The sequence below is a fragment of the Meriones unguiculatus genome, chromosome 1 (assembly GCF_030254825.1).
Source record: "Meriones unguiculatus strain TT.TT164.6M chromosome 1, Bangor_MerUng_6.1, whole genome shotgun sequence".
Taxonomy (NCBI): Eukaryota; Metazoa; Chordata; class Mammalia; order Rodentia; family Muridae; genus Meriones; species Meriones unguiculatus.
In genome coordinates, this window is record NC_083349.1 from 34,580,347 (window position 1) to 34,608,285 (window position 27,939).

General features: G+C 41.3%; 1 protein-coding gene across 3 annotated transcripts in view; it reads right to left on the reverse strand.

The window, feature by feature from the left end:
* Pcsk5 (proprotein convertase subtilisin/kexin type 5) overlaps positions 1–27,939 on the reverse strand; it is a 424,706-nt gene that overhangs the window by 194,520 nt on the left and 202,247 nt on the right. For all 3 annotated transcript variants that reach the window (XM_060387271.1, XM_060387268.1, XM_060387273.1), the window contains exon 10: positions 3,108–3,211. In XM_060387271.1, the coding sequence (XP_060243254.1) occupies positions 3,108–3,211 (104 nt within the window). The remainder of the gene's footprint in view (positions 1–3,107; positions 3,212–27,939) is intronic.

Sequence of the window (27,939 nt, forward strand, 5' to 3'; positions counted from 1 at the left end):
ACCATTTAATGTTAAATCATCCTCTGCCTTTGAGAATGCGGATCAGCAATGGGATACTGGTGTCATTCAGAGTGGGTCTCAGAGAGTCTCATCCTTCCTACCCTGACTGAGAAACGAAGCACAGGAGTAGCTGCAGCAGGGGGACAGAACTTCCCTGGTCCAGGCCCACACAGCACAAAGCGGCTGAGTGTGGCCCAAGCCCATCTTCAGGAGGGCTCTGCCCTCCTGTAGTTCCCTTAGCTTCCGGCTCTGCTGCCTGTTGTTAGTGTGCAGCATATGGGTATGCCTGAAGAAATGTAGGGAGGTTGTATAAGGCAGATCTAGTAGGTTCGGTGAGAGACAGCTACTCATCCCTATGGTGTGTTGGCTTATCTGGATAAGGAAGGCTACAGTCTTCCAATGTCCAAACTCCGGCTTCTATTTTCCCTAAGGGGAGAGGGGGATTCTGACACCCCCATTCCAGAGGTAGCCACTAAACAGTCTGTGAAACTGCTCTCTCCCAGTCTCTCTCTATGTCTCCTTTGCATTTCCTTCTTTCTTTTGTGTTTGTGTGAACGCACACAGAAGCCATCCTTGAACTCACTATGTAAAACTCACTGAGTTTGAGGCTGGCCTCAAACTCAGAGACCCACCTGCCTCTGCCTCCCAAGAGCTGGGATTAAAGGTGTGCACCATCCCAGCTCACCCATGAGTTTTCAATTTCATTCCATGTCTATGTCTCTCATAGTGTTGAGACTGAATGTGTGTGTGAGGATTTGGGTAGCACCATGGTCAAGGTTTCAGCCACAGGCTACTCTGCTGTCTCTTGTGTAAGGGGAAAGGAGTGGCTATAGAACCCTGCTAAGCAAGGCATCTGCTACTGGTGGATCCGATTTAAATGTCGAATTCTTGCTGAGCTATCACTGCACAAATCTCTCCTAAACATTTGTGCTTTTTATTCCTTGACTCTCTGTTTCATAAAAAGTCAGTCTATTTTTCTCCCACCCTTATGATCAGCACTTCTTCCTTCCCAGAGCATGTTGCTCCTGCTAGCCTCTGCCCTGGTCCCCTTTATTTGTGGGGCACTTGGGAAGGGACAGTCATGTTTAGAATAAGGAAGAAAATGACTTTGAAAGAATTCATCTTATTATGATCATGTTTTGATGAATTATAGGGCTTGCCATCAACCAAATTACAAAACAATTCCTCTGGGAGCCTAGACCATTCTGAGTAATTCATCTATGAAAAAAATGAACTTTAATTGTTACTCTTGGCAGCCATCTAAGAGAAGAGTGAAATATTATACTAAATATTGCCACGTGCAATAGTAAAATATAATTTCCTCCTCGCTAGAAGCAGTGTACAGTCCCTTGAAATTCACGTTTAGGTCTGCTGATTTAGTTTAAATCCCCTGGTTTTTCCCTCTCCAAAACCAACAGAGGTTTTCCAAAGAACTGTGTGCTTTATTAGAACCATTTGCTCTTTTTAAGTTGCCAAAAAGGAGTAAGTAAAACTAGGAAGTTTATTTGGGTTTAAGTTGATTCTTCAGCTTCATGGAGGTCAATGTACTTTGTCTGTGACATCCCTGCTAAGAAGGCCATTGTAGCCAACGTTAATTTTCATCCCTCCCCCAACCCTATACACATCATGGATTTATCTACTAGGACTTCAGAGCAGGATGACGCTAATCAACGTGAAACATACATACGACAAACTTACGTTCTGTTTTTGTTTGTTTGTTTTGAAAGAAGTGATATTTCAAATAATTTTCACAATGCCCATATAACTGCTAATTTGAGGCTGGCGTATTTTTACACTGGCTGCCCAGAGTGGGACAGCAATGAGTGTTTACAGTTTTTTTTTTTTTAGGCTAAGTAAAACACCTACACACTGCTCTGCATAGTTTACAGCCAAGGAAAGGACCACATTTCAAAAGCAGAGGGATATTCTTTTTCTAAGTGTCAAGTGGATTATGTAAAAACATCATGCCACTGGTCTTATGTGCTGGATCCTTGACCAATTCATAGGTCCTGGTTAAGGATGAGTTTAGAATGAGCTATCTGCAATGAATTTTTAAATAATATACATTTGGCATAAGCATTTGCATATACTGGACATATTTCCCTAAGGATTTATTAAACTCCTATGTATGATGTCATATTGATATTATTCACATCCCATAATGTTTAAGTATGGAACAATTAGGAATCTTAAGATGAATGGCTTCCTCAGGATTATTCACTATGTTTCCAGTGGTCTGAGTGCCAGATCTTCCACTGATTATATACTTCCTACACTATAGAATACTGTTTTCCCCATAGAGGGATATGTTATGATCTAAACTTATTTTGGAAAAAGCTTGAGACCGTAGCTGTGATATGAGGTAATCTTTGTTGTAACTTCATAGATTGTAACAGGTCATTTTCAACTTGAGTGAAAACACACTACTCTTTAGAAATGCTTTATATAACTACTTTCTATTTATTATGATATATATTATCCATGACTAACACGATGATGGCTACTGTTAAGAGGGACATTAGAGGAGCATCAGGTTAGCTTTGGGAAAAACATTCATGTTTGTTCGTTGTCATGCACAACTGCTAGAGACTGCACAGTAGGAAGTTTTATCTGCACTCTGGGTTTCTTCATCAAAACACGCCTAACTTTTCTGTTGGTGAAAGTTTTAAAACCAGTGAAAACAATGTTACAGAATGCATGCCTAACTGCTAGACTACGGTGAGAAATGTATGCCAGTTTCTATCCATGAGGAAGTAAAGCTGAAGAACTTAAAAACACACTTATGCAAATACCACTCAGACAATCAACAACAGCAAATATCAAAGCAGTTACGATTCCCATAGGCCAGTTACATGTGGGAGTTGGTTGAATTTTTAAAAACTTGACCTATGATGTGGGAAGCATAGGAAATCTGCCATGTGTGTATACTTTCAATTAAAAAAAAAGTCAATCTGCCTTTTAAGTATGAAAAGACCGAAGAGCTCTTCATAGATGAGCACAAAATTTAATTTTGATTTGTTTGAAGGGTTCCATTTCCTGCTCTCCATTTAAAATTGGGGAAAAATAAAAATATTTTGCCTGTGACAGAATATGAAAGAAGTTCTCACCCTTAAAACCAGCAGCATTGGTTTTCCAGTCATTAGCGTTCAAATGTCCCGCACGGGAAGTCCTGACAATTACATGCTGTACGTCTCTCCAGGTCAGAAACGGACTGGGGAAAGACAAGGTAAGAATCATTGTACCAAAAAAAAAAAGATGGGGGAAGCAGAGAGTCACAAGCAAATTCAAAAAGCAAAATCAAAATGGCAAAGTACTAAAAACAGGGGACAGAGACTTGGGTTTGGGATAATCAGATGCCAAAGGCCACTCCTGCTCTCATTGTGGGGACATGATGTCAATCTGTAGAAGGCAGAAAATGTAACTGTAAGAAGAAATTCTATGCTCCAAGGTGGTGCATCACTGTAGCTTAGTGGTAAGAGGGTGAGGGTTTCCCATTTCCTCAACAAAATGGCGGCTCACCACAGAGTTAGTGACCTTGAGTGAGAGTTTGTGTCCTCAGACACAGCCAAGTCAAAACAGAAGGCCTCTGGAACATTCCTCCTGTAATCTTATGACTAGGCAATCAATTTTCAGTTTAACCAAAGATCAACAGTTAACCTTCTGTACAAATAAATGTGTGGGGCATGGAAACATCTTAGCTGACATTAAGTCCACATTTTCAGTGCTCTTTGAGGAAAAAGAATGTGCTTTCATTCAAAAGTTAGGCCCTAAGGTGCAGAGGCCAGGAGAGAATTCTCGCTTTGTAATATGAGTGGTTACATTAGACAACCGGCTCACTAGTTCTCAAGGCTGATCGCATGGAAGAACATAATGTAATGACTGAAGAGACCACACTTGTTTGGGAACTGAAAATCTAATGAAAAAAAAAAAATCCAAGGACAGATAACACAGTCTGGGTCTCCTTCAAAGAACACAAGTGCACAAACAGGCACTGAACACAGTGGGAACATACCGTTCTTACTAGTGCACTCTTCAGTCTTGAACTCTGAGATGTGATGATATTTTAAAACATTCTATTATTCATTCACTTATTTATTTATTTATTTATTTAACTTTCTCTGTGACCTCCCGTACTACAGGGTGTTTGCATACATATTCAACTTTCACAAATCAGTTCTCTGTAGGTTCTGCGATCAAATTCAGGTCGTCAGGCTCAGGAGTAAGCACTTTTACCCATAGTGCCATGATATCACCCCTATTCTATCTTTTACCTAACCGAGGATTATGGTAATAATTATCACATGGCCTATGTAATCATTTTCATCATCCTCCACTTTCGTTTTAGAAGCATTTGTAGGATTCAGCAACCTAGAGAATGTTCACTTAAGAAATCTGAGGAAGTTACTTGACACCCACCTCACATACTTACATTTCACTGCCAAGGGGGGTACTTATCAGTTGTGGCTAATACTTAATAGTGAAGCCTATGCATTGCTTTGCTTCAAGCTAATTTTGGTCCCATTGCAGCTACTGTATGTGCAATTTGGTCAGTGCCCTCCTAGAAATAAGTAGCTCAGTAATCAGACTGCGGGCTCCTTCCTTTTCTATGTGAAATTAGTCTCTAGAAAGAATTAATTTCCTCACTTAGAACATAGATCCTGATAATCAGTTAAAGCAATTCTAATTACTCACCACAATGCCTGCCGCAGAATAAGCTCTTAGAAGTAAGAGATAGTTTGTCATTTTGTTCAGGTAACCCACCGCTCTTACTCGGTAGTTTGAGTATCAAGGAGTCAGGGAAAGAAAAGAACACTTGAGCGCTGATACCTTTTCCTCATGCTCTCAGGCTGAAAACAAACCAAAGGTGAGCACTGCCAAGGTCCTCAGAGGCTGAGCTCATGTTTAGACAATCAGAACCCTGCTAGGTGGACTTTGAAATTGTGAGAACGATGGAAACAAGATCTTCATTTCTGTTTGAATACAACACTTGTTGGGAACCATTTTAGAAAACGGTAAGGCATGAAACAGAAGAAAGAGAGAGGTATGCACCAGGGGCCGGGCGGAAGGGAAACATTGCTCCTGAAGGCAAAAGGCTTGATTTGGCCCTTCGCTGACTTGCACTGCAGTCACACAGTAACTCAGAAGACTTGGTGAGGTGTTCTCAGCGACGCACAGAAACCCATTTGGAATGGTGGTCTCAACAGACGCTAAGCTCACACCGAGACAGACGCACACAGTCTACTTCCTTCTCTGTGTGCCTGCTTACGAGGAGGGCAAAGGCCTCAACAACAACAACAACAACAACAAAAGCCCAGTTTGTACAGGCATTCGAGCTGCTCATTTGTGGTTTTCCACAGTGTTCTCAAATGAATATGTTTGTGTGTGTGTGTGTGTGTGTATACATATACATATATATTTTTTCATGTGTAAACAACATAACAACAAAAAGTACACATGGGTTTGATGATTACATCTATCTAAATCAACCTAGCAATTTGAAGATCACACTAACACACAGGTAGAACTTCTGTACTTTAAACATTACCCTTTAGGATAGCAGGATTGAAGTGAGTTTTCTATGATACCTGCAACACTCAGAAAGATTCAGCCTAGGGTTCTCAACATTGGAGCCACATATTTTCCTTTTGCTGACCTCAATGCTAAAATATGAATGCCATCCAACAGGGGCATTTCTCTTGCATCTGAAGCAGCCGTGCCCTGGCAGATGGAGGAAGTCTCCTGGATTCAACTCGGTCTGGAGAAATTGCTTGGGTTACTTGTTCTCATGCTGAGTTAAAAAAAAATCTAGTTTTTGGAATATATGTAAATTAAAAAAACTCAGCATCAGAAAATGAGAAAGAATGAGGTGGCTGGGTAATTTTACTTTGACACCTGATAATGCATGGAGCTGCCTGAACTTCACCAAAATAAACAAAAAAGAAAATAAGGAAAACCAATGGATTTGGGAAAAGTGGCATTTCTGTCCATGGCAAGACAACCAATGAGTGAGAGATTAGCCAAAGTGGACGACACACTTCAGTCACCAAAAGTACTCCGAAGGACTCCTGGTTAGGCAGATGTGTGATTGCCACCTTATTTTATATTCTCACTTAGGCTCACAGGGTTGAAGCACAGGTGAAGACTGACCTAGGCTACCCAAGATTTGGTGAGAGAACATTCTGGTAACCATATAGAGAGTGAATCATAGAGAAGAAGCTGAGCACCCTTGCTGGGGAAAGTCATAAGCACAACAGTAACACAAGATCCCTTTGAAATCACACCCCTCCACAAATACCTTTGGCTTAGATTCTGCTGGCTTCCAAACCCAAGACTGCTTATCCTTTTATTTTCTTTTTAAAATTTTATTTTATTTGAGTTTATTTACTTTACATCCTAAGAGTGCCCCTCCCTCCTCTCCTCCCAGTCCACCTCCTTCTCCTTTCCTCTTCTTCTCCCCCTTTCTCCTCAGAAAAGAGGAGCCTCCCCATATCAACCCTCCCCAGCACATCAAGTCACATCAGCACTGAGCATATCCTCATCCAATGAGGCCAGGCAAGGCAACCCTTCCACGTGGAAGTGGTGCAAAAGCAGGCAATAGAGTTAGAAACAGCTCCCCATCCCCTTCCACTCACCAGGTGCCCCAATGAAGACCAAGCTGCCCATCGGCTACATTTGTGCAGTGAGTGGCCTAGGTCCAGACTATGCATGCTTCTTAGTTGATATCTTAACTCAGTTTCTGCAAGCCTCTGTGGGTCTGGGTTAGTTGCCTCTGTTGGTCTTCTTGTGGGGTTCCTGTCCCCTCCAGCTCCTTCCATCTTTCCCCCAGTACTTCCACAAGACCCTCGGAGCTCTGGCCCCTGCTTGGCTATAAATCCCAGCATCTGTCTCTATCCACTGCTGGCTGGAGCCTTGCAGACTACAGACATGTTAGGTTCCTGTTTACAAGCATAGCAGAACATCATTGGGGCTGGCTCTCTACCCTGGGGTAGGTCTCAGGTGGGGCCAATCATTGCTTGGACATTCCCTCACTCTTTGCTCCCTCTTTGTGACTGTACTTCTAGGCCGGGTAATTTTTGGATCAAAGGTTTTGTGGGTGGGTTGTTCTTCCTCTCCCTTCACTAGTCCTGCCTGGTTAGAAGGTGGTCACTTCAATTTCAATCTCTGCCCCTGTTAGGAGTCTCAGCTAGAGCCATATCCATGGCTTCCCAGAATCGTACCCTGTTGCAGGCCTCCACCAACAGCACAGGTTCTGAGATCAACAATTAAATGGGATCTCATGAAACTGAAAAGTTTCTGCAAGTTAAAGGACACCATTAATAGAACAAAATGGCAGCCTACAGACTCAGAAAAGATCTTCCCCAACCCTACATCAGACAGAGGGCTAATATTCAAAATATACAAAGAACTTAAGAAATTAAATACCAACAAATGTAATAATCAAATTTAAAAAATGGGGTACAGAGCTAAACTGAGAATTCAGAACAGAGGAATCTCGAATGGCTGAGAAGCGTTTAAAGAAATGCTCAATGTCCTTAGTCATCAAATAAATGCAAATCAAAACGACTATAAGATTCCATCTTACCCTAGTCAGAATGGGTAAGATCAAAAACTCAAGTGACAACACATGCTGGCAAGGATGTGGAGAAAGGGCAATATTCCTCCATTGCTGGTGCTTAATTGCTGGAAATTAATCTGGTGCTTTCTTAGTAAACTGGGAATAGTTCTACCTCAAGATCCAGTTATACCACTCCTGGTCATATACCCAAAAGATGCTCCATCATACAACAAGGACATTTACTCAGCTATGTTCATAGCAGCCAGAAACTGGAAACAACCTAGATGTCCCTCAACCAAAGAATGGATAAAGAAATTGTGGTAATTTATACAATGGAATATTACCTAGCTATTAAAAATAAAGAAGTCATGAAATTTGTAGGTAAATAGATGGAAGTAGAAAAGATCATCCCGAGAGAGGTAACCAAGCTCCAGAAAGACACACATGGTATGTGCTCACTTATAAGTGGACGTTAGATATGAAGTATAGGATAACCATGCTACAATCCACAGCCCTAAAGAAGCTAAGTAATAAGGAGGGTTCAAGGGAGGGTGCTGGAATGTCAGTCAGAAGGGGAAATAGAATAGACAGTAGAAGCAATGAAGAGAAGGTACTGGGCATGAGATGAAACAGGAAGGGAAACAAGGGTGGGGATCAGATATGGGGAGAACGGGGTTGGGAGGTGAGAGGTCTGGGAACAAGAAGGGAAACGGAGGTAGGACATGTCTTTGACTATATTGCTTACTCTTAAAAGCAGATAGACTGAGTGCAACTCGGAAGGGTTACAACACGGAACACAAATGTCTAGCTGACTTAGAGAGAGAAGATGGTTTGTGTTGAGCTTGCTGGTCCCCTTTCTCTAACATCCTCAGGGGCTTCTTCCTGTGAACATTGCCAGTTACACTTTGATAATACACACAAAAAAGTAGTGATCTCTGAAAGCGCTGAAATGAACGACTTTCTGAGCAGTTCTGGAGCATCCGTGTTTCTCACTTACGAAGTTTTTGTTCTTTGCTTGACCTCGTAATAACACACAACACTTAGCATTTACTGATTAAGACCAGGCACTTCATGTTATGTATACCAATCTTGTTGTGTAATATTAAAAACCATGATATAGGAACCATCCTCCTTGGCGTTTCTCCCCAAATACGAAGCTGAGAATCTAAGTTGGACAGTTGTGCAAGTACACGGGGGTGGCAAAGGCAGAGCCAGAATCCAAAGCTGTGGGTTTTGTCTGTAGCACTTTATCATTACTCAGCAGATAAAGCTGCTTCCAGAACAAACCCATAGGCTGCTATGGGCAAGGATAGATTCTGGCTTCTGAGGTTGCTCTTTTGATTCAAGAAGTTAAACAAACATCTCAGGACATGGTCTCATTGTCATATGACTTTTGTGTTCCTATTATCATCATATTAAGAAAAATCTTGAGTCTTAATCTTGTTTGCAGATTCTGAAAGGTGTAACTATTTTACCCATTTTATCAAAGATCAAGCGAAAAATATCACACCAGGAAAATCAGGTCTTTTAAATATACTTCACATTTACATGTCATCATAACATTATTATATAATTTTATAACATTACTGGTGTGAATTGGTCACCTCCATTGCCAGGGTCTCACTCTGATGTGCTTCACAGCCTGGTTAGTTAAGGTCCTCAGTGGATCAGCTGAAATCTGCCCCCAAACACCACTAGTTTCTGGTTGTTAATGCAGACAATGACTCTTTGATTACCATGGGCTTGTATAATGTTCTTGTTCTCAGCAGTTCAAAGTTTTTAATGAACTCACTAAGAGATTTAGAATAAGCAGAACATGTCCCAAGAGAGTTATTTTTCTGTAGTGCTTCTTATTAAGATTTCAAGCATAACTGCTAGCACTTACATTAGAAAAGAAAAAAATTCACTAAGAATTCTTGAAAATAATTCTCAGATGTGTGAACTTTGGGAACAAACTTGCATTTAGTGATCCTTACAAAAAAGGTTCAAACTGAAGCCTGGGGAACTGACTCACCTGAACTTCTTCAATAGAAAATGGGCCTTCCATTCCCTAGAAAAGGTCTACCACCACCATCAACACAATCACCACTATCTGTCATCATCACCACCACCAGCACCACCAGCATTACCATCACTATCATTATAATTATTACCACTACCACCATCAACACCATCATTATCACCACAGTCACCATCACCACCACCACCATTATTATCATCTTCTTCTTCATCATTATCAACCTAAGTTCACAGGTAAGTGATAAAAGGGACAAGACACTTATCTCCGTAGAAGAAATTTATCAACAAGAGGAGTAAATGAAACCAGAGAATGAAAGTGGCTTTCTACGAGGATCATCCGCCTTGAGCAAAAGTGTTTCTTTCTAATGAAATGACAAGGTATCACCTGGATCAATGGACAACTGGAGGGCCAATCAGCAATCGCCCAACTATCTCAGCAATGAACCAAAACTAACCAAAACACACTCAGGTTCCTTGCATTCGTGTACCTAAAACAGAAATGGGGACAAGTAGCCAGAAAATGTCGTTGTACCTATGCTAAAGAAACTACCAACTGTGACGACGGGTTTGCTATGAGCAGCCTGAAAATGATGAGAAAGTATGTGTTTAAAGCCTGCCAAGAAGGGTAAGAGCACTGCTCTGACCACAGTCAGTTCACATAAATGATGACCGAGCACAGGAGACTCAGTGAAGGAAACCAACTCTCCTGTCATGACCCAGAAATGTACCTGCCCCTCCACCTCCTAGTAGGATGCATTTGTTCTATTTTTAACTCCAATTCAGAAGTTCTAGCCCTACAAGTAGAGCAGAGTGGTGTGCATTGTAATCCCAGCGCTCATGAGGTAGAGACAGGAGCTCTCAGGGCTCTTCAGTGCACCAGCCTAGCCTACTTGAGAAGTTTCAGGTTAGAGAGCCATCTCACAAAAAAACCCGGTGGCTTAAGGAGTGAAAGCTGACGTTGAACTCTGGCTTTCACATGCACAAATGTGCTCACATGGACACATAGACACACTTAAAAAAAGTTTTAGCCCTAAAATCAAGTTCTAGCATAGAATAGCGTTTTTTTTTGATATGTCCACAGTTAGAGCCATGATTTGCATTGCAATCCCCTGTTGAGCCACGTATGATCCATTCACACCTTAACAGAACTAGAAAAGATCGAAAAGTTCAATTTTGTTTCTCTCTGTTGTGAAACCATTCCCAGGCTGTATAAATTTAGTCTAACCCAAGCTAAACAAACCTGGTCTCAAAACACAGACAAGATGACCTGTGCCACACGATGAAAACTTTTCTCATAGACCCTAAGATGGGCTGTACCCTTACAAACTACTTCATCACAATCAAAAGACCAATTATATTTCCATAGCCCCTACATACAAATGACTGGTATATTTTGCACACTCGATGGTCACCTCTTCCTTTACATACTTTGCTGAATAAATTATTGCAGAATTAAACCTGGAGATGGTGAGTGACAGTAACTGGAAATAGTATTCACAGCTGAGAAATCATGATGTTGTTGGAGGGTGGTCTAATGCTAATTACTGGCACCCAAGATCTGGCTACTGTTCAGCGGATACACCCATCCTTGTTTGTGTAAACCTGCCGAAAACATTATACCTGATTTGTTCTTTAAATGAGCTACATTTAGGCAGGGCAGAATTGGGTAGGTGTGGCTAGGTTCCCTGGATTTTGAGTAGGGAAGAATCACGAGACTCACGGGACAGATGGACAGGAAGAGAGAAAGAAGGAGGAGGCCACCATGGGTTAGTGCAGAGAAAAAAAAAACATACCACGTAGGACTGGAGAAAGGACCCCAATGATGGCATGGGGTGGCCCCATTCCATGGAAAGGCCCAGGTAAAGAATAAAATCAAGTACCATGTGACTATGGATGAAAGGTAGTCCAATTTAGGAGGATTAAGGCAGATGGCATTGGATGGGGGCTGGGAGATGGATGGTGAAGATATTGAGACAGTTTAAGTGAAATATCTGCCAGGCCCAAGGTAAAATAAGGCAATTATAAATCTAACAGGTGTCTGTGTCTTGTTATCTGTGACAGCGGGTTAGATGATACCACCTTGATAATCTTTGGGCTAATAATAAATAAGATATAGCCTACCACCTTTCTATTGTTTACTACAATGTGAGTTTTCCACTGGTGCCCTTACATCCTTACCAGAGTACACTGAATGCATGTGGCCATCTCTGTTCAACCTACCGTCCCGAATCTGGACCTGTTTCAATGTAGTTTCACATAGGCAGTATGTGACACTACAGCCACACCTCCCTGAACTTATCCCTGTGACCCTGTGCAAAGCTCTTGGTCACTTTCTATCTCCAGGCATGGCATGAGTAAATACACAGTTCTAGGCCTGTGACTCAGGCCTGAAGAAGACAGCCATACCGCTATCCTTTTTGTTTATTGCACAAATTTGTTCTAAAAAAAATAATAAGCATAGTCTTCAGGTAAACGAGAATGGCGGAAATTATGTCAAGTCAAGATGATCTGTGCTTACTATGTAAACATGGAGAGTCACCTTTCCAGGACTGTTTCCTTTGCTATAATGTAGAGACAGACCAGTTATTCAGCAATGCAGCTACAAGATTTAGAGGTAAAAAAATATAATAAAGTTCCAGGTAAACAAGTTCCCCAATGCAAGAGTCAGTATGGATTTTGGAGATTAACAATCTAATGTATCAGGAAAACTAAGAAGGATGGAGTTGTATGAGCATCCGACAAAGCTCAAACAACCAAACTAGGTTTTATATAAGCATTCCTATCCTTTCACCAAACAGGATTTTTTTTGGTTTGTTTTATGTTTAAAGTTCTCTAACACATAGCAAAGCACGTTAGCACTTGGTATATTTCTGCTTAGTGAGTTGTAGTGCCACTAAGATGGGCTGCAAAGGTCTCTTTTTAACCGTCCCTTTAAAACCACGAAATGTCTGGTGGTGGTAAGGAGATGTTGGAGTGACAGGAGAGACAACGCCTTTGCATCTTCTCCTCCCTTGACTTCCTGTTTTATATACACCGGGAGGCTGAAACTGTAGCTAGTGCTGCTGTTCGTTAAAGAAAGAAAAGAACATACCATGCTTGCTGGTCTTGGTGAGTTTCTGCACTGACACCTGGGCCGGGGACTTGTAGGAGCATCCCCACATATCTTTCTCTCTGACAAGTCTCGCTACATAGCTCAGGCTGGCCCCCTACTCACTGCAATCCTTCTGCTTCATGTCTTGCAGATGGAAAAGCATCCATTACGAAGCAAAGTGAGCTGAGAGAGAGTACTGTAGTCTGGAGGTTTGAGGTGCCATCAGCAAGAGCAGAGTTTGGGGTGGGGTGAATCTGTACTGATGTGAGATGATAACACACTGACCCTGTGGGAAACCGAGTGGAATGCAAACATGAGAATTTCTGCAGCGCTTTCTTAAGAAACAGATGAAAAGGGAAATGGGACGGTAGATTTGGAGGAGAGAAAAGAGAACCCCCACCACCACCACACACACACACACACAAAGCAGCTTAGCTTTCCACTGATCTGCCTTTGCCTCCAACAGATGCTGTGCTAGGGGCACTATGTGCAGTCTTCACTCAGTGCATGCAAAATAACCCACCAGCACAATTGTTTCCTTGTTACAGATACAGAAACCCAGCTTTAGAACGGGCTCACACATTTTCTTCTTTTTTTTTAAATTGATTTTTTATTTATTATAATTTATTCACTTTGTATCCCAGCTGTAGCCCCCTCCCTCCTCTCCTCCCAGTTCCACCCTCCTTCCCTCTTCTTTCTACATCCCTTCTCTAGTCCACTGATAGGGAGGTCCTCCATCCCTACTATCTGACCCTAGCCTATCAGGTCTCATCAGGACTGTCTGCATCATTTTCCTCTGTGGCCTGGCAACTGAAATTAAATACACTAATGCATCAAACCTTATCCTCAGGGGGAGGTGATCAAAGAGTCAGACACTGAGTCCAAGTCAGAGACAGCCCCTGCTCCCCTTTCTGGGGAACCCACATGGAGACTGAGCTGCCTATGGTCAACACCTAGCAGGGGTCTAGATCCTCTCCATACATGGTCCTTGGTTGGCACATTAGTCTCTGTAGGTCCTCCTGGGCCCAGATTTGTTGGCTGTTGGTCTCCTTGTGGAGCTCCTGTCCCCTCCAGGTCTTTCTGTCTCCTCCCTTTTCATAAGATTCCCTGCACTCTGCCCAAAGTTTGGCTATGAGTCTAACTCTGCTTTGACACTCTGCTGGGTAGATTTTTTTAGAGGTCCTCTCTGGTAGGCTCCTGTCCTGTTCACTGTCCTCTCCCACTTTCAATGTCTATCCTGTTTGTCCTTCTGAATGATGATTAAACAACTTCCCGATTTTCAAAGCCGAATGCCCAGTAAGAACTAAAGCAGGGATTTGAAGCCAGGGATGTCCTCCACAGCCCAGGTGTCCATGCTCTAACTGACCTTTGTAGGTCACCAACATCACATACACCTTGACGACCTGCACTAACATGTCTACATACACACACCCTGACAACCTCTACTAACACTTCTACACACACATACCCTGAGAAGCTACACTAGTCAATCTACACACACACACACCCTGAGGACCTGCACTATCCAGTCGACACACTTACACCCTGAGAACTGAAATGAAATACACTAATGCATCAAGCCTCACTAACCTCATGAGGAAATGTGTCAAAACCAGAACCTCTTGACTGTACAATCCTTAATAGAGAACACCTAAGGATCACTTGAAAGTAAACTGGTGTAGAGGCCCAAGACTCAATAACTGCTTCAGCAGATTTCTTGGGAAGAAAGTAAAAATTATGATAGGAAATAAATGGACTAAAATGGCCTTTTAAAGAAATGTAGATGACAGTATTAAAGGTGGGAGGATAAGTAGATGAGAGCAATAAATGTAACCCAACTTTATACAACAAGAAATCAAAGGAAGTACTTTCTCTTTTGTAAAATACATCGGTTTTAAATTATCAGTTTTATAGACTATCTAAAATATGACCCCCCCAAGTTTAAGTGTAGGCATAATTTCTCCACAAAAGTAATGGCAAGCAAGCTATTAGATATTACATGCATTTGTGCATCAAGATGATTGAATAAGCGGTTGAGAAAACGAAGTGGCTGAAGAACCACAGCAGTCTCCACAGAATTTAATCCATGAGTCTCAAAAGAAAGAAAATAGCTTGTTTCTATAAAAGTACTGAGGGACTGAGGGGATGGTTCAATGATCACACACACACACACACACACACATACACTGCACACATACACCCCACAGGTAGAAAAACATGCTGAGGAAATGATGCCAGTAAAATAAAGTATATACTGTAAGTCCTAACCTACAAAAAAGACACAAGTAAAAGATACTAAAAGGAGACTGAACGGCAAAATAAAGAAATAAGCATCACATCAAATGTAAGCAGAGATGAAGCAATCTTCCATTCCTCTAAAGCAATACTAACAAATCAACAAATACTGAGCAAATGCCTACATTTCCTTCACGGTGAAACCTTGATGAAGGAGAAAATGGTTCATAGGCATGAGGAAGAAATGTCAACTGAAAGTGAAAAGGTTAAAAATAACCCAGAGGGAAAAAAAACAACAACACCGACAGAAATGACTATAGGTGCCCTGACATTTAACACAGCATGAATGGCTGGCGTGATGGAGAGAATATTATGATAATATCAGCTTCCATTATATTTAGAACATTCCTTACTCATAAAGTTACTTACTACTAGTGACATGCGACACAAATTTCACATGAGGAAACTAGAATTCAAGAAAGGGATGTGTTCCATTCATTTATTCGAGGCTGTCCAGGCGAATTGGAACTAGAATCAGTTTGGCTCCAAAACATGAACCAGCAATGGCTTGTGCATAACACTTTCCAGTAAGAACAGGCATGAAAAATTCATCACAAATGAAAAGAGAAAAGCAATGATAGCCTGATGAAATCAAAATAGTGTTCAGATATGACTTAAAGGGACAAGAGGTAGCTGTCAGATATAAGCAAAAATCAGCTAAAGGCATAAATTATAGCAGCAAGTAAGCAAATATTTACTAGTTCAAAAACTAATTCTATTCCCCAAAATACAAAGCTAAAGATAATTCCAGAATTTTATTATGCCAATAAAAAGACCTAAGTAAATCAGAGGACTTTTCTTGAATGAGAAAACGGGCTGTAGCAAAACCAAGATATAAGGGCCTAGCAGATAACTCAGTGCAGAAAGCACTTGCAGTGTAAGCATGAGGATCTGAGTTCAAACCCCAGTATCTGCACATAAAAGTGGTACATGGCCATGAGAGCCTATAATCTTGATATGGGGGGGGGGACAAGAGGATCCTGGAGACTCACTGGTGAGCAAACCTAGCCAATGGATGAGCTCCAGGATCATTGAGGGCCTCTATCTCAAAAAAAAAAGGGTGGAAAGTGATACAGTAAGATTACAGTAAGATGCATGATGTCTTTTTGTGATGAAGCATGATTTTGTTAAAAAGCTTGATTTAAAATATAATTATCAGGAAAATGAGGATTAAGAAGTGACTAAGATCTGAAGGGAAAGCAATATGTGAGCAAGATAATGAATTATGAAATATTTTCATAATAAAATGTATGTTAAGATTATTTCAATCCTGTATTTATATACGGTATTTACAGTTATACCACCACTCAAGATTAAAAACAGCAAAAATAAATTGCATAGGGAAGGTAAGCATATATGTACACATACCTACACACACTGGTAGTATGATACATCTATTTTAAAAGATATGTCAGCACTCCGGTGACAACCATCTTGGTTCTTAAGGTGGTTTATTGATAATAACACTGGGGGCCACGACAGTGCTCTTTCAGGCATCTGTCAGTGTTAAAGAAATGTTGGCTTGTTCCCAATATAACAATGGCAAACTGGCAGGATGAGCTGGATATTTACAGGCCCCACCATGATGGAAAAAGACTCTCACACAACATGGTACTCATGTAAAGACAGACTGTAGAACAGAAGGCTAAGGAGTAGACCCATTCATTTATGGACACCTAATTTTTGACACAGGTGTCAAAAATATAGACTGGAAAAAAGACAGCCTATTCAACTAGTGGTACTGGTAAAACTCGATATTCACCCTGAGTAAGATGAAAATAGCCCCGTATGTCCCACTCAGTACATAGCCTGAACTACTGAAACAGCTGGAGGGAAACACAGGTACACACTTCAACATAGAGGTTAAGAACTTTGTGAATGGGACTCTAAAAACACAGGAGACAGCATGGAGAACTAACAAACAGGACTTCATGAAATTACAAAGCATCTGTACAGCATAGAAAGCTCTCAGCAGAGCCAACAGCCAACTCCTATTCTGAGTCTACAGAATAGGAGAACATCTTTGCCAGCAGTATATCAGATTGAAGATTAACATCTAGAATACATAAAAAACAAACCCATAGAACTTAAAGACCAAATGCTCCACCAATCAAAATATGCATCCATGAAACAAACAGAAGGCTCTCAAAAACACTGTAAAAGTATTTAACATTTATAGCCATTAGAGGAATCTACAGCTCCTTTGGGTTTTATCTCCTCCTAGTCAGGACGGCTAACCTCAAGAAACCAAAGACCATGCACAGAGAGGACCTAGACCCCCTGCTCAGATGTAGCCCATAGACAGCTCAGTCTTCATGTGGGTTTCTCCAGTAAGGAGAGAAGAGACAGTCTCTGACATAAACTTGGTTGCCTGTTCCTTGATCACTTCTCCCTGGTGGGGCGACCTAGCCAACCCACAGAGGAAAAGGATCCAGACAGTCCTGATGGGACCTGATAGGCTAGGGTCAGACAGGAGGGGAGGAGGGCTTCCTCTATCAGCGGACTAGTGGAGAGGAATAGGGGAGGAAGAGGGAGGCAGGAGAGGACTGGGAGGAGATGAGGGAGGGGGACAACTTGCTTTACAAATATTTTCCCAAAATACAGCGTTGTTCTTAAATATCCTAAGTTTGGTTATTGCTCTCCAGGAACATGTACAGTGAGATGCTTCCCAACAGACCAGAAACTCTCTGGGCAATCTTCCAACGTTATACAATTCCCAGACAAACTGAGGACAATTATTTTCTATCTCAGGTTTGGGATCCTCTGTGATTGAGTTTTAACACAATAAAAATTATAAAATTGAATACATTTGCTATAGAAAGTGAGGCTGTTAAACATCCATTCTAAACCTGAATGAAGAGCAGTTTCTCCAGGAAGCTGTCTGAGGCCATCTGCAAAGAGTTCCCAGATCTTCTGCAAGAAGGCTGCCCCCAGAGCTGTGATGCTTCACAGTTGACTCAGTCCCTTCTAAAATACTGAGTATTTTAGATATTAAGAAGGTCTGCTGGTTAAACATAAGGTCTTTCTGTACATTTGTATGACATAATGTACAATTTCAGTCTTCGAAGTGATGCCAGTAGCTATCTACCTGTTTTCAGTCACATAAACAGGTCTTTTTCTCTCTCTTTTTTTCTTTATTAAGGCTTTCTTCTTCACTATCTGGCTTTTTACTTCAAGTCTTAGCCATGAGGGCAAGCAGGAGCAGGTGAAGTAGGTAAAATGTGGTTAATGTGGCCATTAAAATGGAATACAGTCAAGGATGAAGTAAATTGGATTATACTGCAACTCTGGTCATAGCAGCGATGTGATCATTTCTTTGATGGCTTTTCTTACTCTTCATCATTGTCGCTCCTTTCCTATCCTAACCCCCATTCACCCTATACCACAATACCATGCTTGGCTAAGTTTTTTCCCCTCTACATCAGGCATAGCTGTCTTCCATCTGTTAATAAGAATATAGGTGTACAGGAGTCAGGTCCAAACCAAACACATATGTGCTACCAGCACGGATGGTCTATGTTTGCTCAGAAGTACTCCAGTTCTTAGCAGAGTGCCGGACACACACTCAATGACATCAAGACAATGATACTGTACATTTGCGGCTATGATTTCTAAGATATGCCTTTTTTTATTTTCAGAATAAAAAAATTATAGTAGCAAGAACAACTCAACAAATATTTTCTTTATATAGTTAACATTCAGACTTAAAATGAAAGTCGATGGCGTGGTAGTCTACTACCTGAAGACAGACACTGATTGTACACACTCCTGAAATAACTACAGGAAGACTTCTTGCCTTCCTTACTCCTGCCCTCTCTGTCCCATCTTTTCTTCCTTCCCTCCCTTCCTCTCTCCCCTACACCCATCGTCCACTTACTAATTGTGTACAAGCAGTATTACCTGCTAAGTAGGGTAGTGTACTGACTTTTATGCCTGTAGGGGTTTATCATTGCAAGATATGGATCACTTGTAATTAAATGACTGAAATGATTTTGTGGGCTTTGCAGGCTGCATTATGAATCTCATGGCCACAAACTCTTAAAGTGTAAGCCAAGTCTTTCTTGTTCTATAGAGGTTTCCTAATTATCCTGCTCAAAATTTGTCCATCTTCTCCAAACTCTCAGCCCTTAGAACTCTAACAGCCAAATGTAAACCAGGCCACACGTGTGTTCTCACAGAAGGAAGGGAATGGTGGTGACTTCATGTGTCACACGTCTTTGGGTTTATTTTCTAGACCTTTTGCTTACTCTTTGAGGATTTCTTAAATCTCATTTTCTGGACCTGAAATACAGGTGCTGACACCTACCTTGGAGGGAAGCTTTGGGAATTTAATGAGACTGGTAATCAAGAATTCACCTCAACATATGGCAAAGAAGAGCCACTTTGTGGAAGTGAGTGACTCATTTTTCACGGCTTGTTTGCATACTCATGTGGAGCTAATAGCAAGAAGAAATTCTAGCCTCACATATGGGATGGAACAGTCTGTGTTTAGAAGTGACATTCCCAGATTTCATAGACCCCGGGAAATAAAAGCCTGTATCATCTTGGCTACTTGGTAAGAACTGGAATCATTCATAGCACCAAACTAAAAATTTACGTTCATATGGTAATAAGTAATAAAATGCTATACACATTAAGGCATTTGCGTTTGGGCCTTTATTTTACTATCATAGTTTGTATTATAATGGGTGCATTGTAAGGAGGCTTCAAAATGACAAATGCCATAATTGACTTGCTGATGTCAATATGAATGACATGATTTCCAATATTTTATTTATATTTTCCTTCCCCTCTCACACTGATACAAAGTGTGCTATGATTAAAATTTTATAAAAGAGAATTAAACACACAGACACACACACACACACAGTGTCGGCTAATTACTGAAAGTCAGCCCTCGTGTCCACATGGACAATTATTCTGTTTAGAATGGATGCAAACATATGTTCTAGTAAAATGTATAGGCCCCAAAAGCATAGGCATAGACTCTGTTAGTCCAGATGTGGGCGTGGTCACGCACACCTGGCATCATGGACTGCAGCAGGAGAGTAAGCCTGTGGCCAGCCTAGGCTACAAAATGAATTCCTGGGCTACAAGACCATCTACCTAAAAACAATAGCACTTGGTACAGAAGCAGAGTTGAACTGTAACTGGGAATCCTCAGAGACACTTGAAGAAGCTAGGGGAAGAGCGACCACAGGCATGTCTTTTTATAGGGCCTTGTTGAAATTGGGTAAGTAGTAAGGGATGGTGTGAAGTAAGGGCCCCAGAAAAGTTATGCTTTTTGTCCTTAGAGATTTAACCATGGGCACTATCCAGAGTAAAAATTTCCTAGCAATAAGTAAAATCCAAAACCTCCCAAGAGATTAAATTGAAATACAAATTTTCACATATTTCCTATAAACTCATTAAGACATGAGTAGGTTTCCTAAGTAATGTTATTGGTGTAAAGGTTAATCTCTCGTTAGCATCCTGCGTATCAAAGAACACAGGAGCAGGCATCCAATTTACAAGGCAAAGAAATCCATATTCATATTTTTCACTCTAAAAAGGATACTGTCAGTCATTTATAACATTTCTAAGCACAGTGGCAGGCATTTTCTGAGGATTAAAAAAATAATAATCAGAATAACTGCAGTGGGAGTTGGCACACTAAGCTCACTCAATAATTGCCCAAGACATTTACCACAGTTCTCTTTGCAGGGCATCTAGGCCCAGGGTCATCTAGTCTCACCAGGTTTTATGCTTCTTAGAATTCCCAGAATCCCATGGAAAAGAATAAAGTGTATTTATTTCTATAAATGGCACTAGGCTAAGTTCAGCAAAGTAACTAGACCGTAGCCTGCTTTTCTCCCTTTTCCTGAAGGCACATAATCTAATGCAGTTCCTGAATGTGGTACCTGCAAAATCTACATCAAATCTGCTTACTTTTCTCTCTCCCTGCATGTTACCCTTACCTTGACCAGACACCTTTGACACCACCTAGAACTTTCCTAGTAGAATATCTGCTTCCTCCCACACATATTGGATGTATGTAACATTGGTTGCTTAAGAACAAGATTTGACCAGTGACACCTGTGATGATAGCTATAGCAATAAGAACCATCCTTATTTGAAAATATTATTGTAATAGTAAAAATTGCATATTTTCAGCTAAAGATATTAAACTCCCCCCCAAAAAAACCCCCACACAGCTAAATACAGCTAAGCAAAAAGAGGAAGGTAAGAACCCCTTAGAGCTTTCTGTCTTCAGTTTGTCTTTGCAGCAGTTCAAGTCTCCAACACAATGTTGCTTTCTCCTCTAAGAGAAGGTGATGGAAACCCTGACTAACTCTCAGGATAATTCGAGTGAATGAGCCCGTTGACCAGCGCTTTCCCAGTCATAATGGACACCTCTGGACATCATCCTGTTTGAGACTGTTACTTAAGGTACAAAGTCAGGCAAGTCCAGGGAAAATTGGCTTCCATATAATTTGAACTTGCAGAGTGCTAGAGGACAGAGTGTATTGTCTGCGTGTCTGTAGACATAACAAAGCTATTTTCATTCACAGTCCTGGCAGAAGGCCTGTGGTAACTGCTCCGTGTGTCTGGTTACAATTATTTCACTATAGGGAATAATCCAGGACAGTACATCCCTACCCCGTCCGCTCAGCCTCAAGTTGAAATGTGTGCTGCTTTGCTGCTTTTAACCCCCACAAAACCTTGTCAACTCTCCTTCCTGATTGCCTTTTAATTCACTCATCCTTCTCATGCCAGAAACCTCAGCTGAATTCCAAGTCTGAACCACAGGATCACAGTACGCATGCAACTCTTAAGAGTGTGTACTAAGATCAGAAGGAAGGAGAGGAGGACCTCCCCTATCAGTGGACTTGGGGAGGGGCATGCGTGAAGAAGGGGGAGGAAGGGTGGGACGGGGAGCGGAGGAGGGAGAGGCTTATGGGGGGATACAAAGTGAATAAAGTGTAATTAATAAAATAAAATAAAATTGAAAAAAAGAGAGTGTGTACTGAAAAGGGTGAATGCAGTGCCTGGTCCCTTGTCCTTGTGAGTGAACAGAATCTGGGCACGTGGATGTCTCACTGCATGTGGATTTCCTAAGTTCCAAGAGAAGTAAACGCCTGCTAACAGAAATGAGTGGGCATGTCTCTTGCGATGCCACCTCCATCATCACACACATTTGTGTTCCCACCCCACTGCACATTTCACAGAGCTTAATGCGGCTCTCAACCAAACAGTTAAAAGTGAAATGTGTTTTTAATCAGGATGACAACAACAACAACAACAACAAAAAGAAGATAAGACTGGTTACAGGATATCATTACCCAGATGCTAATCTTGGGATTTGGGAATGCCTGTAGCTATCAAGTCCTTCTTGTATCATCTCCCTTGATGATGTTCGGTTCTAGGAATATGAGGCTCCCATTGCATTGCTTTAGCTCAGAACTAGCTTGTAACAAACTCCAGATAACAGCCGCAGGTAACTTATAATGAGTGGGTCATACATTAGGGCTTCACCCTCCATTTTTCTTACATATCAATAGGATAGCTTGTAGAGAAAAGGTGAGGCAGAAGACAGAGGTTGTTAAGACAGAACGACAGAAAACCTGCATGGATGGGCTTTTCAAATTGCGAAAATTGTACATCGTTGAATCTCTTGAGAAAAGGCCATTCAGAACTTTATTTCAAAGCCAATGCAGATGGTGTGAATCTTGCTTTGGCTTTGCAGCACCTCTTTTCACTTGGGCCATCATGGGTCTGATGGGATCTTTCCCATTCAGACTGAAGGTGGAAGGACTTCCCTTAGGGGACTCACCGTAAGCAAAGGAGGGAAAGTCACTAACAACTATCAATGGAAGGACCTGGGGGGTGGAAACCACGTACATACAAGCAAGTAATTCTGCCAGCTCATTAAGGACTGAGTCCTCTTATAGAAAGAAAAAAAACAGTTCTAACAGATGAATTAATCTGTTTGTTAAGAATCATACTTGTTAAAGATGGCATACTTAGATGTCTGAAGAGAATACAAAAGAAAGCACTGCCCCAGCTTGAATCATCAAGCTAACCATTTCTATTTTCAACCATGTCTTATGCCACCCACAGTCATTCCCTCAAGAGTATTTTTTTTTTAAGCTTTCATGAATGAATCGTGTATATATGCCAGTGAACATTTGCTTCCCTGGTGATATTTTAGCTTTCATAGCTAGTGACTTGTAAAAAAAAATTCAATTATGCCCTACCTAATTATCTCCGGATACACTATGTTGCCTTAAGGTTTTTCCCTAGTGTTGAATATAATTGTTAGCTAAACATAAACAAAGATTATAAAGCATAATTCTTATTCCCAATGAATTTAAGTTTCAGTAGGAAAGTATTACATGTAAAAATATCGGCACTACAATAATTATCTAAACAATATAGAATATTCTATAGTCTGTGTATATTTCATATGTACTCATATTATGTTCTAAATACTAGTGGGAATAGGAAGCAACAGACAAGTAATAAAGAGAAAGTGCATGAACCCATTTGCCAATGTGCGCATGTGTCCATGTGTGTTTACGAGGCACTAGAATAGCTAAGGGTCAATGTGTACCAGGCATACTTCTAATATACTCACTTGTTTATTCTAAGTTTACATTTAGATGTATTAGGTTTTCTCGAAGCAAGTTATTCCTTAGCCTGCTTAGCTTTCCTCAAATTAAATTTGAGGAAAAGGCTTCCAGATCATTTAAACCCTTCATAACTCCTATATATTAAATAATATATATTATATATAACTCCTATATATTAAATAATTCCAGAAGTTCCTACCTGATTCAATCCCTCTTGTTCATCACTCATTACGTAGATTAACATTTCCTGACTCCTGACTGCATATTCTCTATTTCCTATGAAAAGTCCTTTGCAACGGTGAGCTCAACTTTTGAGTTTAGTGAGCGAATGTCAATGGTTCACTTTTCCACAGTAGTAACTGCAGTCTCAGATCAGGACGCTTTACATCAAAACATGGAACATTGCTCCAAGCACTCTACTTTTCTGAATGTCAGTTCTCTCAACTTTATAAATTGTTTTACAGAAAACATGATTTTCCATCACTCTCCTTTCCCCGTCTGTCTGCTGAGTCTAGGGCACTGGTGAAAAGTGTGCTCTAGATGCAGACGTGCTGCCATCTGGCACTGCGTAGCTGATCTCACCCTCTCTGTCTAAAGCACTGGCTGAACACGGAGCTCTAGATGCAGACATGGTGCCATCCAGCACTGTTGAGCCGACATCCGCTGGGCCTTCACCACTCAGCCGAAGAAGAGCCCCACTCACCGCAATACTCATCCTAGCTGAACTTCTCCAGCTGTACTCCATGTCAGCGCATAATTTTTAATAATGGACTCCACAGCAATCAGTTTTCTAGTGACTACTGACTCTGTATTCCCTACTCTATCAGCTGAAAAACCATGACGTTATTTTAAAATCTCCAAGATCCCAAATACTGGCATACTACAAACTTTCTGAGGCAATAAATGTGCCAAGATCATTCCAACATAAAAATTAGTTCTTCTCACCTTTAAGCTGATGGTGTTTAATTAACCAGAGAGGCAAGGCTCGCAAAAAGAAGAGAAGGAGAAAGAGTGCGAATCATCCTCTCTCAGGAAGAGAATCTGACATCTCAGGGTATCTATGCGACACTGGCCTCCTGACCCTTGGCAAGCCTCTGAGCCCACAGATGGTCAAGTACATCTGGAAAACGGTGCAGCGCTGCAAACAACCTTGGCACCCTTCCACATGCTCTATTCATACTTAGGTTACACCTCACGCCTGGATGCTAAGCAAGATGTTGCTGGATTGTACTGCTCAGAGAATAACGATAAGAAAAACACATCTGCACACATCCAGCATGGATGCCATATTTTTTCTCAAAAACTTTACAATGTAGTTGATGGGAATCTCTGAATGTGAACCCAATGTGAAACACTGATTGTGAAACACAATGACTCTCCATTGTTTTTTCAATTCTAAAATAAATTACATTTATTTATTTGTATTTATGTGTGTTGGGGAACGTGCCCTTATGACAGAATGACTGTGGAGGTCAGTGGACAACTTACAGAAGTTAGTTCTTTCTTCCACAGGGTGGGTCCTGGGAATTGAACCAAGTTGGCAAGTTTGATGGCAAGTGCCTTTACCCTCTGAGCCATCTCAACTAGCCCAGAAGCTGATCTCTCTCTCTCTCTCTCTCTCTCTCTCTCTCTCTCTCTCTCTCTCTCTCTCTCTCTCTCTCTCTTCTTTCTCCTCCCCCTCCCCCGTCTTTATTGAGACAGGTTTTTTTCTATGTAGCCCTGGATCTCTTGGAACTCACTCTGTAGACCAGACTGGCCTTGAACTCAGAGATCCACCTGTCTCTGCCTCCAAAATGCTGGGATTAAAGGCATGTGCCACCACTGCCCAGTGAGGCTGATTTTTCACTTTGGCATATAAGAACTTATTACATCAACATTTTTTGCAATGCAAAGTTTGTACATCCAGAAGAACAAGAATGGCAGCTGTTTCGAGTTGTCACAGAAAAATTACTTGATGAGCTAGTGGTCATTAGGTTTAGATAAGAGATCTGTGCATGTTAAACTTATCAGCTGCTGTTTTGTATTTGTTCTCCTTGTCTTTAGCTGAGGCCAGTGGAAAAGTACCATCAGCAATGTGACTTGAATTCTTAGTGATATCAACAAATTCCTAAGAGGTAGGTGGGTACCAGGAACTCAGAGGAAGAAGGCTAAGGGAAGCTGATTTTGATTTTTTCTCTGTGTCCCTATGCCAAGCAAATACAAGAACCTAGTGAACCCGTAGGACAGGACACAACTGTTTTTTTACAGCGCAGGAGTAAAAGGGCCATGCAGTTAGACAGAGCTTAATCCCTGTACCTGAAGCCCACTGACCTGTAGGCTCTGCCTATCTGCTGCTTGGCAAACTCTTTGTGGGCAGGCTGAGCATCCGGAGAGGAGGGTAGCCTTGAAAGCAGCATTTTTATCTGCTGCAGCTTCCTCTCCTTCAAGGGAGTACCATCAGCTTACGTTTGCCAGGGCTGCACATCAAAAGGCCAGGGTTCCTGGTGACTGAGCATAAGAGAAGGCTAAGGTCTCAGGAAGTGGGTAATGAGCTGGGCACAGCCCAGGCTTTGATGGAGAGCAATTGTAGCCTCCATGCACTGTCATTTGAGCTTCTCTCTACAATTTCTTCCGTTTAGATAATTTTTGCTCGTATGCCAACCCCAGCGCTTATGCTGATGCCAGTTTAATGCCACTACTAACCCACTCCTACAGAATTCAAAACTCTTTTCTATACTTTTCAGCTTACAGGCAGAGGTTAACCTGTAGGTCAGACCAATAGAGTTACCAGGAAAGGCTTATTCCTTCTCATTTTATTAGACTGATTATTTACCACTTACTGTGGGGCCATGATTGAACTGGCTTGCTTGAAATACAGTGGTTTCCAGGTAACTCGTACTTGGAGAATATAGGTTACCCACTACCTATGCCAATTTTGGCAGGATCAAATGTTAAAAGTTCTCAACACAGAAAATCAAGGAAAACACCTGCCCCTTCTCAATGTGTTCTTCAGCCTCCAAATGACCTTGTGTCACTGAGTAGGCTGACAGAGGTTTAACACTAGGGTTGTACACGATAGTTTAAATAGTGTTTAAAAGAATTGTCATTGGAAGAAAATGGGTTGCGGTAATTTCTCAAAGAGTGAAGAATCAGCTTAGTGTGTCCAGTAGCAGTTATGATGTTGGAAGGACAAGTCTGAGTCTGAGATTCTGGTATTTATGTGGGAGTGAGGTGGTGATGAATTCTGTAATTTTTTTTCCCTTTAGTGTTTCATGGATAGGAAAATGTTCCAGAGAAACCACCTAGAATTTCAGGAAAAAAAAATTCTTTTCTTTCAAAGATCCTGTTCAGAGTCCAGCAAGTTAAAAAACACAGACACTTCACTAACTTGTGCTGCCAGAACACTGAGTGAAAAGTTGTAAAGTGAGAATTTCTGAGCGTAAGTGCCAGTTCTTTGCCAAACCCGAACATTCAGTACCTTAACAGATAGGGTATGTTTAACATGACTTCACATTTAGCCTTGTCAGAAAGGAACCCAAAGAAGGCTGGAGAGATGACTCAGCGGTTTAGAGCACTGGCTTCTCTGCCTGAGGACCAGGGGTCAATTCTCAGCATCCACAGGGCAGCTCAAAACTGTCTGTAACTCCAGTTTCAGGGGATCCCTCACACACTCCCAGACATATATGTAGGCCAAACACCACATGTACCCAAAAGCTATAAATAGTTCATATATATATTCATTCAAAGGTTCACCCAATGAAGAAGGTGGCCACCCAGAGCAATGGCCCCAGACCTGGAGGTTGTGTTTCGCTTTCTTTTCAGTACATTACATAATGCAGCCACACTGTATCAGGACAGCATTAACCTCGATTCCTGACTCCTCACCAAGGAGGTGGTTACAAATGGGAAGGAGCCATTTGGATACCGGGAGTAAACTAGCCCGCTCTAATGTCAGGACCCAAGCTTCCTCAGTCTCGTGTCTCTTTCCTCCTGCCTGCTAGTGCTGCACTCTAGGGAGCACGTAGACAGAAGGGTTTCCGTCCTCCCCAGGGGAGGAATGCAAGGCTCATTTTGGAAAATGTTGACATCATTAGTCCAGTTCTATTTTCTTAGTGTCTGTATGAAGAGAACAGACCCTCAAATCACCCTTTAACAAAAATCCTTAGATGTGTACGGAACTCATAAGTTTGTTTTCAAAAATAGTGCTAATTGCTGGTATGATACAAAACCTTTATTGGGGGCTGAGCCAGGGGGTCATAATCATATGTGTGAATATTGATACAGTGAAGATAGGCATCTTCACAATGCATGGGATAAGGACAGACTGAAATATCAAGACATACATTTATCAAATGAATGCAGGTATTAAATCTACAAGAGAACTTTGT